We start from the raw sequence: 16463 nt of genomic DNA on the forward strand, positions 1-16463 counted from the left end.
AGGATTGTGGTAATGCATATTTTGACGATTTCATAGGCTCCAGGTCTCGAGCAAAATTTTCAAGCATATCTCATGTTCAGAAATATATATACTATAAAATATAGCTGCTGCCACACATCACAATTTTTGTATATTGATTATGAAACTTGAAAGCTCTGGAGATTCTATCGAATTTATGGATTTGAGTGGAACAGCATATCCTTCTAACACCGCGGAGAAAGCTACGAAGTATTTCATGGAGCGCTATGCACACGATTTAGGGATAAAGATTGAGGAGACAATCCACTCTTTTTAGAAGCAATATTCTAGTGAACAGCCAATGTTATGGCAACTTGCGGAAAAGTGAGATAACACACTCAATGGAAATACACGTTCTCGGAAAATCCATTATTGATTCGTCCTGCACTTGTAAGACAGGGTAAGTAAGGAAAAAGACATTTTTTCAGAGACTCCTTCAATAGATATTTTAACCATGATTTATTTTCATATTAGGTTCTGATATATGCTCACATGCATATGCATTGATTAAGACAATCCAGCACCTGAAGCTAAAAGGACTACATTGTGATTTGCATCAGCATCAGTGAGCTCCATCGTGATTGACAAGCAATCTCTCCACCGTACTCGCAACCGATCAACTCCTGCCTCAAGGTAGATTTTGGTGTATCTGATGGTGTCTTCAGTTTTATAACATTCCATCAAACACAAATAATCCTAGAACATTTTCATCTGGAGAATTGTTCATTCAACAAATTGGGCATCTAAATGAGCTTCAATAATGCACACCACTGGAATATCTAGACATGTACTGTTGGTATAGACTGACCATGGCACCGCGCAATTACGATCCGTAGCATGCTATTAGGCATTACGATATTGACAATGGAACTGAATTTGCACAATTGCCGAATATATTGCGTCATTCATTTTTAATTTTCAATCTTGAATTAGAGTATGCAATTAGTCCATATATATTTGGTTAGTTGTGATACACAATGCTGCATAGTATGACACCAGACAAAATTTTATACTCCTTGATTCTTCCGATCAGCTGTTCAATATGAATACGTTCTCTCGCCATCTTTCTTGTTGTGGAACAGTCTGGCTCAGGCATTTGAAGGTGTGTAAATCACGTGCAGGAATATTTAAATCTAGATTCAATTTCTTGATTTCAGACTCAATGGTGAATACCTTTTCTGCCATGATAGCATTGCCTGGCTCACCATAGCTGAACTCCATCATTTTCTTACATTTCTTGTCGAATCCACATATTTAACTAATATTTCGATCTTAAATGCTCCCTGTAAATAGTTCCTGCACAAAAGTAAGTGTACCACAATCCATCAATCCTTTCAAAGTTGTATGTGATTTATTGACAGTCAATAATCATTCTAGATTTGAGAAATCATGAATGAATGCAAATATTGCATTTTTAAGAACCACATATCTACATGGCCAAATCGCGATTTAATGAAGCAGTTACATATGGCTGACCCAATGGTTAAATACTATGCTTACAGCAACACTATAAATTTGACGTCAGTAGGATAAGTCGGGCAATTCAGAAAGAATTTAATGTAGTCTAGCATAAAATTTCAGCTTCTCCGCATCTTTTGACATTATGATGCTCCTCTGAGAACTGAACTTCACTAGCAATAATTGTCCGCCAATTTGTAATTTTCCCGGACGAGTTTACTGTTTTGTGCTTCTATACTTCTTCCAGAAATTTGATTTTCTTGCGTTTTATCCATCGACTTCCTCTTTCTGCAGCTTCATAAAAGATATCCATCAAGCCTGCACAAAATATATAATATGTTTATTTTACAGAGCAATACTGCTGTGCAGGCACCTATCAAGGCGTACTCGTCCGACTCGTACAATGTATCCGACTCGTACAATGGAATAAAACGAGACACACACCAAGTCGATTGTGGCATCAAGTGTGACTGCATTTCAGATTGGACTCATTTTGTAACACAGAATTGTTTCATCTAGATCTGTGGTTCCCAACCTTTTTGACCTATCGCCCCCCAAATTTTGTGTACCGAAAATTGGGCATACAAACCTGTAATCACCGGCGGGTTGACTAAAAAAAGGGTCAAATTTTCTGCTCGATGTCTAATTTGACACACTTTTGTAACTAAATTTCCGTGGGTTGACTAAAATAAAAATAAAAAAATAAAAAATGTCAGCCGTTTTGACGCGTCATCGCCCCCCCGAATCGCCCCCTTCGCTATTTTCGCCCCCTTCGTTATTTCCGCCCCCCTAGACCGCCAAATCGCCCATGTTGGGAACCACTGATCTAGATTCTAGATTATGTCACGATTCAATATTTTCGGTACGATAATAGATATGTCATTTTCTTAATAAAATGAGAATTCAGATGACTACAAGGAAGTCCACATGCCTTTATCCAGATTTTACATTCTTCCATGCATGTCATTGGCTCTGGGAAAGGTAAAAGCGCACACCAGGAACGGTCTGGGTAGCCATCTCCATGTTACGCAGGCTATTAGCACAGTATTTATCCTGATAGATACAATACACGAGCTAGAACAAAAAATGACGATTTCATCCGGGAACAGATCATGTTGCCTAACATATATCATATTAATATGATCATTGAATATGCAGACAAGTGTCCAGTGTAACAGTAATTTGCTAGATAATGATACAGACTGTAGACTACTATATACAAATGTCGATTCCATAAATAGAACGCATATAACGCCACATAATGGATACCACACATATCCTGACTCAATATTCCTCTAATACATTCTATTCGCTACGACAATCCTATAGTATACGACTAAGGATAATGCAGCAATAGTTGCTTCATCCGAAAAGTTGTCAGAAATTCATTCATTTGGACATACCATGCTGATGCGTGCTTGCCATCATTCATGCTTATTGTAGGTTATAACACTGCATATACATACTACCTCTACGTTATTACCATTCACCAAACCCAGCTATTCCCAATTCAATGTAATTTTGCTAAAAACCTATATTTTTCAACACTTTTCCATAAGAGCTCATAGTAAGCTTGCCCGGGCTCGTTCTTTGTTTACATCTTACTGCAACCTGATTGGTTCGTGTCAAAGGTCACGTAAGTGTCTACCGCTCATCTCTGCTGTCTAGGGATATTTTCCATCTCCATATTTCGGTTTTGAGATCCATGTAGAGGCCTATATGCTAGTAAGTAGTATTATCGTAGCGACATGTGACCCGTCGTAGGCGTTCGTTTTTATCTTCTTAGACTCGACATCGATGTGTGTTTGGAGTGCATCTTCCAGGTTATTTCTGATGACATAAAATATTTTTTGTAAGTTTCGCATTCTACATATAAGTGGTGTAGAGTCTCTTTGTCGTTCGTGCAAAGTTTGCATTTGTTTTTATCTTCTTGTTTTTGGTGTTTTCCCATGCGGCTGCCGTTTTTCTTGATCCTGTAAAAAAGTAATTCTGTATATGACTCTCTGGTTGTTGTTGTTCTTTGATGCTGCTCTCGTAGAGCCGTATCCTTTTCCAATTCTTCATTTTTTCTCCCTTATTCGTTGATGTAAGCTTGAGGAGTATCGCATATACTTCTTTCTGGGTAAGCTCGTGTGCATCGTCGTTTTCCCTCAGTATCGAGATATATATGTTTCTCTTACTTTTTCCCAGCTTTCCGTCTGTGAGGACAGTTGTTATTGTATAAGTTTGCATTTGTATTTCTCACCTTTGTTGAGAGGTAGTATGGCCTCTGAGTGCTAGATCTCTCAGGTTCGTCGAGTTGCGATAGCTCCTGCATCCTACACCCAAAATCGTGACCCGCGTCACCAGCAGCATCACATTTACTGAACTGAACTGAATCATGATATTTATCACGGAACATTTACCATTTAGCCTTTCTGTGGAATCGCTGTTGGAGTTTAATTTGCCTTATGTTCGCTCATTTCTAATGCTGCACTTTAAAACTATAATCATATTGCACATAATTGTCATGGGCCTTGTGTCAAATCATCTGAAGTTTTTGTCTGGTGATATAGCTGCGCTTTAAATTGCTATGGTCTTATTCCAAGCCATGCCGAACGGTCTCAAATATTATTACTAGATATTTGGTAGCAGAATCCGGATGCCTATTGACGGTACTAATAATGACCTCACGGTCTCTGGTTCGCTGATGTCCAGAATTCATGTGGGCCGACGGAATATATGTTTTTGAGCGCATTCCTCAAATTTTTCTTGCGCGTTGGGGGAAAGCTTCGTTTATGAATCAGATAAAGGCAGGTACATCAATTTCCAACGGGGAGAACGCACCGTGATTGGTGCAGAGATATAAGGAACTCTCTATATATCGCTGGATTGGTGGAACAGAAAATCTACTTTTTCTGCATAAGTTAGATTTCAAGTGACTGATGTGATGCTCCCAGGCAGGGCCATAACAGCACTTCGTCAGGCCCCCAAAAAACTTTGGTCTTATGTGCCCCCATAGGGTTATAGACCGAACTTCTGGGGGGCTTTGCCCCCCAAACCCCCCTCCGGCGATACACTGTTTACCGCTATACATCATATTCATTGGGAGTTTGTTTAGTGAATCAGCTTTTGCCGCCTAAGCGCGCGAAGCGCGAAAAATTTCCAGAATTCATGATTTCATCGGTCAGTATGATCAGGAATTGCATATATTGTTATCAATTCTTATCTTCTCTCTGCTCACGTAATCAGATTTGCCGGTAGAACTGAGTTCTGAGAACTGAGGGCGTATACCCGTTGGCAGGAACGAAACAGCACCTCGTCAGGCCCCAAAAAACGTGGGTCTTGGGCTCCCATGGGGTGATAAAACGACCCCCCATCACGTTGTTTGCGTTTGTCACGATGTCACGAAATTATCTGTACTGTATTCTGAGCCAGCGCGAAGCGCGAAAATTTTCGATAATTTATGATAAAATCGATCAATCAGATCGGCGATTGCATATATATTATGCTATCAATTTATTGTCCTCTCTACTCACGTAATTAGATTTATCGGTAGAGCTGAGTGAAGTGTCTTGAAAACGGGAGGGCCCGTAAATAATGATTAAACATCTTCGGGCGGGCGGACCCTCTGATATGACTTCGTTATATGATGTTATTTCGTGACTTCCAGTCTGCTATATCAAAAAATATAGAATCGCCCAAACGTAGGCTTCTAAACTAAGAGACGCACACGATTTCAAATTGGTATTTCTTCACTGGCATAAAATTTTTCCCACCGGGATGGTATTTGTCTTGTGAGGTTCAGATTGCAAAGACAGGAACATTCGGCGCCACTCTCCCACTCATTTAGGCGCCTATGGACAATTAAACCTATATGTATTTTGTATAGCCTATATAACGAAGTCTTCGGTCTGCATAAGGACATAGACCTTTTCGGCCAAGCTTTTCTCGCTGCCGATCGTTCTGACACACTTCTTGGAGTTGCATGTTATATGGCCTAAAACTTGTCTGCATGTCTTGTGGGTCGTGGCGCGGTAATGACCCAATACCCAATACCCAATAATACAGATAAATGGCTACTTGAATTCGCGCGCAGCGCGCAAAAATTTTGAAAAAATTGCGTAAATTTTCAAAAAATACTCTATGATTTATGCTAATTCACGAAATAATTTTGGGCCCCTTCGAGCTCGCCCCCCCCCCGATTGGGGGGTTTGGGGTGCGGCAGTTACGGTGCTGCTCCCAGGCAATACAAAACTGACTTACATGTTCTTATAATAGGGTTACCATATTTGGGAAATCTGAAAAGAGGACACTTTTTCAAAATTTTCAGACTTGGCGGAGGAAAATCCTGAAAAATGATAAATTTTCTCACTTTCCGGCTCAGCTCCCGAAATATGGCCGCCGGAGCGTTACTTCAGTGCTGATTTACTGTATCTCACTCGAATTTTACCCTATATTTAAACATGATTCTCAAAAAAGAGGACATTTGGCCGTCCTCCGAGGACACTTTCAAAAAAGTCAAAAAAGAGGACAAATCCTCTTAAAAGCGAACGTATGGTCGTTCACGTCGTCCAAATATCATATGATCGACCGAAAAAAACATCGCTCCATCAAATATGCCGGACCTGATGTGTGGAACAGTATCTCGCCGGCCATCCGACAGTCGACGAGCATGCCCAGTGCCCACATTCAAGTCGAAATACAAGCAATTACTACTAAATGAATACTAGTCAATCCTCAAGATTGCCGGACCACGACTGACCTATCGATCTCGCCTTCCATGACATGCCACCCCATTTTTGTCGCTTGCTTTTTTCTATACTATCTTCTTTACTTTTCATTCAGTGTGCATGCCTCCTCGCTACATCGCCTAGGCCAAGGTGGGTGTCTGATTCCATAGACTACTCCAAGTCGCTTCGACACCTTCCTATCTTTTGATTGTATCGCATTTTGGGGCGTATTGAACTGATAAAATTGATAATAAACCAATGATGATGATGATGGTAACCCTATCTTATAATCGTCACTCTCTGGGCTTCCATGCACACGAAGGCAACTGTTCAGTGTTCATGTTCACCCAGCGATTCGCATATCAGCATTTTAGGACGGGGTCTGAAAATCATGCTGCGCCACTATATGTTATAGTTTAAGAGGCCGAGTTTGCCGTTATTCTCTGAGGCCAGGTGGGTGTCTGATTTCGACGACTATACTCCAAGCCGTTTCGACACCTTCCATCTTTCATTATATCGCAATCTTATTGTGGTGTATTGAAATGATGAAATTTTCAGCAATAAATTGAATTGAATTGAACACCACGCTGATTCATAATTAGAAGGTGAATTTAATAAACCACGTCGTGTTTGGTTACTCTGGTGACGTTGATTTACATTGATAAAAGCGTGGACCAAATTACGCAGCAGGTGCATAGTGCGTATACACAGCGTGATTTTTAAACCCCCGTCCTCATAAGGCGAATCGCTGGGTGGAAACTCTCAAGTGCTCATGCTGTGCGTTTCCCGCAAATTTGAATTATCATGAAACAATAGTGGGATTATCTTTTCTCAGTGTGAGAAAATATGAGACATCCGAGAGAGAAGGTATATTGAAACTATATATTTGTCGTTGGTAATGTTGTTTAGTCGCAACTGATGCACAATAATCTCGTTCTCGAAGTGATCGAATCTCACTATATGCGCGACTCGAATCATTACTAGGGCTGGGCACAATGATTCGAGTACTCGAATCTGAATCGAGTATTAATTTTAATGATTCGAGTCGAGTAGTAAAAGACGATTTTTTCGAGTACTGAAATTATACGCTCCTCGCCACTGAAAGTTGATTTATCAACGAGGAGTTTATCAACGATCAACGAGTTTATACTAATTTCACTGTAGAAGCCTTGAAACCTTGATTGGCCGTATCGTAGCATACGAAACATGAAGTACAAAGCGACGAACGTTACTGGAAATAGCACATTTCCGAAGTCATGATCATCCCACAATATTGTCACCAAGTGCAATGAAATCGGTATGGTCGAAAATATACCAAAGTATCCTTAATATGATGGATAACAGGCGTTATATTCTTTGTGGTCGCTTAAAAGGTACATATTTGAACTTTGACAAATAATATTCTGCTATGACGTCATAATGAGTGATACTCGATTACTCGACTCGACTCGAAGCATTTTACGTGATTCAGAATCGAATCACTCAGGTACTCGATTTTGCCCAGCCCTAATCATTACTAGTGACACTCCAGTCGGATTCGAGTAGTAAAACCGTTGTGCCCGTCCCAGCACAAGGTTGACTGAACATTTGATCAACTCAATGACAACCAACTTCTTTCCTATCTTTCGGCAACACGATCATATTTCATAATATCTGATAAATTGACGCAAAATCTTTCTGTAGTATTGATTCGATTTATTGATATTGTTGTCATAGTGTAAAAAGTAGAAACGAGCTTGCGCGACACAAGTATCATCAAAATCAAATCGAAAACCAACTTGATGCCACGCCTTGTGATATATGTTGGCGCCGAATCGATATGCCTGCAATCTGCATGCTCCATACAGTGTAGGCGTATTCGTTGATAACCGTGGCAGTGAATCGTCGCAAAGCATTATGGATACAAGTGAAGTAGAATAGTAGACGACTAATCAGATTGTTTGAGACTTTTCCGCTCCGGTGACTTGATCGGCGATAATACTTTAGTCGTCTTTGTCCGCGACGCATTGCAGTTATCCAGACCAAATCTGAAGGGCTGCAACGCTTTTGAATATGGGGCGCCTGTAAGAAAATTTCCCAGTTATAGGTGGTATTTTCATCGCAAAACATAGCCTGTAGAACGATGCAATTTACGAACTATAAAAAAACACTAGTAGGCTACGTTTGGTGCAAAATGGCGTACTGATATGGCGGCGTATAAATTTGCATGATATATATGTAAACTCACCTCGCGATTGATAAGTGGACGCATGACATCGCGCTGGAAGCGTTGTATCCGACACTGATCTACTCCTTATCTTCCACAAAGGCCTATCGCGTATCTGAGATCCGCATTCGTGCGATGAATGGGCCTGTTCCGTTATATTCGAAGTAAAACTCCGTTTCTTTTCTTCAATCTCCACTGCGATTTCATCAAGTCTTTTCGCAATTTGCAAGATATTTGAATTGTGTAAGACACCAAAGTCAAAGTCGTCAATGCGGTGGCTCCCGTATTCGTCCATTTTCCGCAAAATTTCGAACGTTTTTTTCATGTCCATAAGCTTACGTATTCTGCTGCCTTTGATTGACGCCAAGTCTCGCAAGACCGACTTCATGTGCTGCAAGTGTTCATCTTGTAATATTGTGTCATCTGTCTTGCTAGAGTCCGATATGATTGATGTGGGATCTAACCCTAATTCCCGCTGCAGGTTTTTGATGCGACTCCCTAATTCGTCGTGCTCCTTTGACCTGTAACCCAAATAACCGATTATAATATGTCTGAGAATCGCTATGAAGAATCTCGGCGACATATGGCAAACTGTGCAAGTGTTCATGGGTTGCGCAATTGAAAGTCCGCACAACAGGCTAAGCCAATTCCAGGAAACAACAAATTGTTCGGACTTGCCCGTTCGCGCCTGTCTTATCAACAGACGACCGGGCGAATTGAAAGCGCGCGGGATGTAGTCGGGTTTATATGAATTGCACGGTTTGCACCAGTAATTAGGTGCAACAGATTTAATTGTTGGTTTCATACTAATCACTTATCTGGACATATGTCTCCCGTACAGCATAATGCGTTACCTGTGGCGAGGTATAAACGTTCACGGAACAAAAGCCATAAATCACGTCTCCGTAATTATGTCGCATGCCAGATACATAGCGGGTAAGAATTAGTTCATGCGCGCCGCCCTTGTTTTCATGGACTTACCGCCGTTTCTCTTCCTCTGCGAGTCTATCAATGTGCTTGTTCAATATATCCATATCTCTCGGTGATGGTACGAACTGGTCATGATATGAGTCGACCAAGTAATGACTCGGAAGACCAAGTCTATCCGACAATTCTTTACATCGCGTAGCTATTTTTTCGAAGCTAATTCGCCATTTGTCGGCAATACCGTTGAGATGGTCAAGTTCCGACCTCAGTTCTTGTCTCTAGAAAAAAGGGATGAACTAAAATCTCTTGGATATTGAAATTGTGATAATTGTATGATATATACGCGGTAGGCCTATATCTGTATTTATCTATGTATTATCAGCTTGTAATACTCAATTCATCTCACGATCGATAATAGGGATCCCGACTTTCGCGTAGGTACGTCAAGTTTTGTGGGCTTAATTTCCAATCTCGTACGTAGCTGCTTGATTTCTTCAGTGTACTGACGGACTTGCGACTTCGTACTGGAGAGAAGGAAAGTCTCTTCATTGACCATCCCAGCAAAAAGTTCCGTCACATGCCGCTTGATGGATTCGTGCCGCGTTGAAATCTAAATCAATCCTCACATATAAGCTAGTTCGCATATAGGCCGATATAATTGCTGACTATGAGCGTTTCTGTGGATTATTCTTTTATAGTTATTTATCATCAATGAATGGGCATATTTTTTATATCGAAACATGTAAAATCTTATACCATTCATATAACAAAATATCGCTGCCGCTAACAATAGAAACATATGCAAGAAAAACTGCAAAACATCCCACTAACCTCTTCTTTAGATATTCCAATTTCGCACCATATCTGATGCAAACTCGACAGACTGCAGTGAATAACATCAGCTAAATCCTTTCTCAATTTTGACCCACCCATAGCGGAGGTAATTATTCATATGACAGAAGTTGACAACAATCTGATTGTGACCCCCGCTGGCTTTCTTCTTTTCTTTTCAGCGGACGAGGAGTTCATTCTCTATTTCGCGGTAACGCAGAGAGAAAGGAGCAGCATATCTCTCCCTTAATTTATTATCACTAATAGAATTATTCCGATTGCAGGCATGGATAATATCATCTCGCTTGAATAAACGAATCCAAGGTCTCGGTGACTGGGAGGGAGATTAGATAATTTAAATATACTGTAGGTGTGTACTCGCGGCGAGACCACAAATATTGATGAAATTTCCGGTGGTGGTGCAAGCTATTGCAAAAGCAGAGTAGGATATAATCCCTTTATCACCCGGATACTTCGCACTGTCTATAATGTATTGGTGCTAAGCTACTATAACAAACTGTACGACGTCTAGTTACAACAGTAGCTTATATAACGGCGAGCAAAATGAGATGATAATTTCTAATCAGGGATACAGAACTCATTCTATATATCTATAAACCGGTTTCTAATCCGTATAATAATAAATCATGCCTAACTCGAAAATACGATCTACACTAGGCCTATGTAAAACCCAAAATTATTTTGCAAACAAACAAGGAGTGGAATGTTTTCTAGTCCAGATTTATTAAACTAAAAAAATTTCCTCGATCTTTTTGTAGTTTGGTACCATCAAAAGTTGTGCTGAAAATGAACGAGAAATTTTATCGAAGGTTATAAAGGGAGACGAGTACTGAAAAGGTTAAGAAACACTGATCGTGACCTACGTGCTCCGTCGTCAGAGAGAGAGAAATACTTGTTTTGGACGAGTACTCGAGTAGTCTGGTACTGGTACTAGGCGTACTTACTCAAGTTGTTGTATATATTCATATATTACTTCCACTGTGAAATTAACACACGCCTCTTGGCCGCACTCCCATTTACTTGGACATGATGTATACTGATGTAGCAGCCCTCGTGCGCCCCCTATCTGAGTTGGCGTCCTTGGGAAGCTCGCGTGATTTCATGCGAGAGAGAGAGAGAGAGAGTCTTTATTTTCATCCAACCAAAATACATAACAACGGAAGTGATGGTGGTACAGAAAATATGCGTGCACAGTATTCGGTATTAGATAGGAATGATCGATAAGACCGTGAAGGTCATCTAGTCTGATCACACCAGCATCAAACAGGTAGGCCTACACTTGACTCTGAACAGTCTGGCTGTAAAAAAATGTTTAGTTACGAAAGGAAAATAGAAAAAAAATCAAACGATGGTAGCAAATGATCAATGAAGCAATGTCTGGGCGAGGTAGGGCAACAGTGTTAGTGTAACGGCAAGAGGTGATGAAGCAGGGAGTGTGTCTTCTTGTGTTTGGTCTCGCTGTCGGATCGTTTTAGTACGACTGAGTGAATAAACCTCCTATCGGAGCAAAGGCCACTACAAATTTTTATCGAATGAATACTTTTTATCAGCCCTCAAGTTTACAGGACTATACCTGACATATCAAAAGCGCACAAGTAGGCCTACAACACACGCGCGTCCACGTCGTCCAAATATCATATGATCGACCGAAAAGATCATCGCTCTATAAAATATGCCGGACCTGATGTGTGGAACAATATCCCGCCGGCCATCCGACTTTCGACGAGCATGTCCACATTCAAGTCGAAATACAAGCAATTACTACTAAATAAATACAGTCCATCCTCAGGATTACCGGGCCACGACCGACCTATCGAGCTCGCTTCCCATGACATGCCGGTGTATTCTTGTCGCTTTCTTTTTCTATACTATCTTCTTTACTTTCATTTAATGTGCATGCCTCCTCTTTACATCGCCTAGGCCAAAGGGGGTGTCTGATTCCATAGACTACTCCAAGTCGCTTCGACAACTTCCTATTTTTCAGTGTACATTAACCATCCGTAAGTGTTGTGGTGTTTTGAAATGATGAAATTATTATACGACACATCGCGCGCGTCCACGTTGTCCAACTATCACATGGTGGACAAAAAAAATCGGTCTATCAAATATGCCCGACCTGAAGTGTGGAAGAGTATCTCGCCGGCTATCCGACAGTTCATGACAGTATGCAGTGCATGCCTCCTCTTTACATCACCTAGGCCCAGGTGGGTCTCTGATCTCAAAGAATACTCCAAGTCGTTTCGACACTTCCCTATCTTTACATTTTATTGAAGTTTTGTGGTGTTTTGAAATGATGAAAATGTTAATAAACTGATACTGATAAACTGACACTGATTTCTCATGTAGCCTGCTTCAGTAAAAATAAATTATGACGTTGCCAACGATGACTACCTCTGTTATAAAATTATATATATATATATATATATATAAGTATCTTTATGAATTTGTTTCTAAACCTTTCTGCCTAACGCCCAGCCTCGCGATTACGTGAAAACTAGTACCAATGGATGAATTTTACTACTGAATAGTATCGCTCGAAATCACGATGGTCAAGACATGTCAACGAAGCGTGACCTTGGCCGGCTCAGCATCTGCGTAGTCCAAGATCGAATCGAGATTACCGGCGGGGTCGATATTTCCGATCCGATTCAACGTCTTCGGTGCAAAATAAGTCGAGGCCTCGGGGTGAATAGCCCTGGCATATTGTCAGAATCATGGCATCTACAATATGGAGAACCTTCCCGCAGGTAGTTAGGATGAGCTGCAAGGCACATGCGTGTCGGACGCCATTAGGGCTCAAAGTCACGAGAAGCGAATTCGTAGTAACGACTCCTATTCTCCGTATGGTTTCGTCTTCATCAAAGAAAAGTTCTACTCCTTCCACAGTGTCCGTTCCAGAGAAAACTCCGTATGAAGTAGAACTGGAAAGACTGAAAAAAGGAAGGGTAAGTTCAGTACCGCAACGTCTGATGGGGTGTCTGATCTGATGAGGTGTCTCATTTTAGAGACTACCGTACTCCAAGTCGTTTCAACACCTTCCTATCTTTTCATTGTGTCGCAATTTTGTGGTGTATTGAACTGATGAAAATTGCTAATAACCAAACCGTCCTCAATCGCTTACCGTCTTGTAAGATAGTGAGAATCTATATTTGTAAACTGTGCAAATCAACAACATATATAAATACAATTGGATGATATGTGATATAGAGATAAGCAAGTTATAGATAGGAAGTTTGATATAGCAATAGCAGAGTCATCAAAGCCGAACACACATGCCAGGAGCGTCTTCCTACAGAAGTCGTTACACTCAATACTTCCCAACCTTTTTCAATTCACGACCTACTTTGAATGCAAGTTTCATTGTTATCTAAGCGCTGGCTGCCACATCTTGAAGTTCAGTAAGACCAGTTTTGTACTAAATCTATTTTTCTTCGCTTTTTAGATTGTTTGAATGTCTAAATAATGTGGATGTACTTGGAATTTTCTACTTGTTGAGAATTGTCTATTTTTAACACCATATTTTTCTATTGCAACAGAACGAGGAATATTATGGATTCTTTGAAGACGAACCAGTGCTTGACAAAATTACTTTTCATGGCATAATGTTTTTCGGGTTCTCTGTATTCTGCGTTTTTACTGTTGCCATGGTGTGCTATACGCCGATGTTCAGGTAAGACGATCTATATTCTGTGACTTGACCTGCCCTTGTTATGTTTTCGCCTGTTAGTGATACTGGGAGTAATGAATTCAGTAACCTACCGTTGGTAAACTTTGATTGTTATTGTAAATTGTAACATTAATTTTGTGTGTTTGGAATTGCTATTTATTTATTTTGAACCTGAGGCTGGATGCCGGAGGCCGTGGACGTGTAATTCAATAATCTGATCACATGGGATGAGAAATAATATGTAGAACTAATAATATTAATGACGAAATTCATGGGTGTATCTGAAAAATTTTGTGCGCTTCGTGCGAGTATAATCGATCTCGTCGTATAACCAGTGACCACTCGCCAATTCAGTGCGTATATAAAGCCCATATCATTAAATAGATTAGCCTGGAGCTCAACGGAAATGGACGTAGACACTTAAATATGGGTATTTGGCGTTCAGCTAGTTCATTACGACTATGCCCTGGAATGTGGCCATAGGCTACATGAGCGGTGGAAATGCGGCCATGAATGGCAAAAAAGTTGGCCACCCCTGTTCTAAGGCATGATCTGTCTATCCGTGTCATGAAAAAAAACACAAGTTTAAAAGTACGTGTAACCGATACTTCCGACTAGTGGTCGACCGATATTGAATTTTACAGGCCGATACCGATATATCGGCTCACTCACAAGGCCGATACCGATATCATAGGCCGATATTAATATGGAAGGAGCAGAGAACAATTTCACCAAAAATATTATGTATTCGGCAAGATGGCACTTCTTCATGCCACAGAAAGCTGAACAACAAAAGAGAAAACTGTAATTGAAAAAAATTATTGCTTAATTGTGCACATTCGATGAAATTTGGGATAAACCAAAAAGCAAAATATGATACAGAATTGCAGTTCAGTCCAGAAAAGGTAGATTGTAATGCAGGAAGCAAAGTTTCTCTGCATGCTCACCCAGTTGAACTCGTTCTGCAAGGGTAAATATGTCATATATCGCCCTTGGCGTCGTCGATTTCTTGAGATTGAGAACACGGAGCATTGAATTTCCAAAATTTTTGAATTTCTTTTAAATATAAAATAACAGCCGCGATATCGACCTCTACTTCTGACCCCTTAGATTGGGCTGGGATTGACCCAAGAGTGCTGGCTCGAAAGGAAATGTAGAAACAATGCTATTATTTTAGGGTAATTTAAAAACGGGTAAACAACAATCTACTGGTTATAGTCTGTTCCCTGTATTCAAAAATATACCTTAATAAATAATACAGCCCGTCTTTGACTATCGCTAGTTCTAACATCACACAGAGTACTTATTCCGGAAGCTTTTTGGCTGACACTCATCAGGGTTATTGTCAGCAGTAATGCGAGCATTAAAATAAAAACTTGTTTAACAACAATCAGTATCACTAATTGCGACATCGCACAAGGTATTTATTCTTAAAGCATTTTGGCTGACATACATCTTCCATGTGACATTATTTTCACTTATTTTATCGATCATAGAATGCAATTTCAAATAGATTTTTTATACTTTCTCTGACACCTCATCTCCATGGTTGTTATATATGAACCATGTTAATTGGCATTCATTAGGACCACTGCGTCTGTTGAATGTTTCCAACGGCCATGCATTAATTTTGTTTCCAATGCTAGAATGTGCTTCGAATTAAAACAGATGATTTGTTGGTGGCTACATGGTTCCTCAATTGGATGCGCCAACCCTTGCAAATGATTATTATAGAATTTATACATCTTTGTAGGAAAATATGCTATATGCTAAGCAGGTGCAGACAGAACACGGCACATTTTCTCATTTGAATCGCACTGTTATTCATGTGTTCATTGATTATTGCAGGGGAAAAGATAAGAAGTGGATTGACAGGGAAGCAAGATGGCAAATGGAGAAGAGGAGGGCTGCGGGATTACCATTGATTAGCGCCAACTATGCTCCGGAAGAACTTGTGGAAAGCATGGTCCCACCAGCCGGAGAATGGGAAAAGGAATGGCTGAGTAATCAACCCACAACAAAACCGATTTGTACGGACTTGTATGGTCAGAACAATCAATTCTGATCGCCATCAGCTGTTATATTTTTCATGTTGCTTGAATCTCCACAGGATAAATTTGAGTCTTTTTATATTATGTTGCCAGTGATGAATAAGAGGTGGTATATTCATTGCAGATTTCGGTGAAACTGTGATGAAGATCTGTTCTAGTAAACATTTTCTTGATTGTTGGTGAGAAGAGGGAATCGAATTATTTTTAGAAGGTAGTCGAGCTTTCATATATGCGGGGCAATAGTGTCTGCAATTTGCAAGAAGAAAATCTGCTATGATGTCGCTGTGACCTGTGATGTCCAAAATTATGTAAAATTTTCATTTGTCTTTCGGCCATGATGAATTTTAAAACATGTGGTTAAAAACATAGCAATGATTTATAATTTGAAAAAAATGGGCATAAGCCACTTTCATTCTACACTGTACAGTGACCACCCCCAAACTGACCCTAAATTAATCGTAATCCTAATACTAAGTTAAACTCAAACACTCGAGTGTCTCACTCTCATATGTGTCAATGGAGTTGAAAAAAATTACTGACTTGAGTCACGATTTTCTGATGACTCGACTGGA

General features: G+C 40.2%; 2 protein-coding genes and 2 long non-coding RNA genes across 4 annotated transcripts; 2 read left to right on the forward strand and 2 right to left on the reverse strand.

Moving 5' to 3' along the window:
- Positions 1–99: 99 nt before the first annotated feature.
- On the forward strand, positions 100–2412 carry LOC145453915 (uncharacterized). The gene is made up of 4 exons (XR_013919970.1): positions 100–228; positions 296–418; positions 493–651; positions 1828–2412. It is a non-coding gene; the product is annotated as an uncharacterized LOC145453915 (long non-coding RNA).
- Positions 923–2545, reverse strand: LOC145453916 (uncharacterized). The gene is made up of 3 exons (XR_013919971.1): positions 2408–2545; positions 1224–1794; positions 923–1151 (listed from the first exon to the last, which is right to left on the reverse strand). It is a non-coding gene; the product is annotated as an uncharacterized LOC145453916 (long non-coding RNA).
- Positions 2546–7832: 5287 nt separating this feature from the next.
- On the reverse strand, positions 7833–11275 carry LOC145453329 (protein regulator of cytokinesis 1-like). The gene is made up of 5 exons (XM_080331300.1): positions 10153–11275; positions 9728–9931; positions 9376–9599; positions 8416–8915; positions 7833–8249 (listed from the first exon to the last, which is right to left on the reverse strand). Exons 1-5 carry the CDS (start codon positions 10252–10254, stop codon positions 8116–8118), a joined length of 1164 nt encoding a protein of 387 aa, XP_080187426.1. The 5' UTR covers positions 10255–11275; the 3' UTR covers positions 7833–8115.
- Positions 11276–12748: 1473 nt separating this feature from the next.
- LOC145453333 (uncharacterized) lies at positions 12749–16053 on the forward strand. Its single transcript, XM_080331306.1, has 3 exons — positions 12749–13118; positions 13710–13843; positions 15689–16053. The coding sequence occupies exons 1-3, from the start codon at positions 12888–12890 to the stop codon at positions 15903–15905; spliced, it is 582 nt and encodes a 193-aa protein (XP_080187432.1). The 5' UTR covers positions 12749–12887; the 3' UTR covers positions 15906–16053.
- The last annotated feature ends 410 nt before the right edge of the window (positions 16054–16463 follow it).

This window comes from Botryllus schlosseri, chromosome 13 (genome assembly GCF_051294905.1).
Source record: "Botryllus schlosseri isolate E-star chromosome 13, Bs_hap1, whole genome shotgun sequence".
Lineage (NCBI taxonomy): Eukaryota > Metazoa > Chordata > Ascidiacea > Stolidobranchia > Styelidae > Botryllus > Botryllus schlosseri.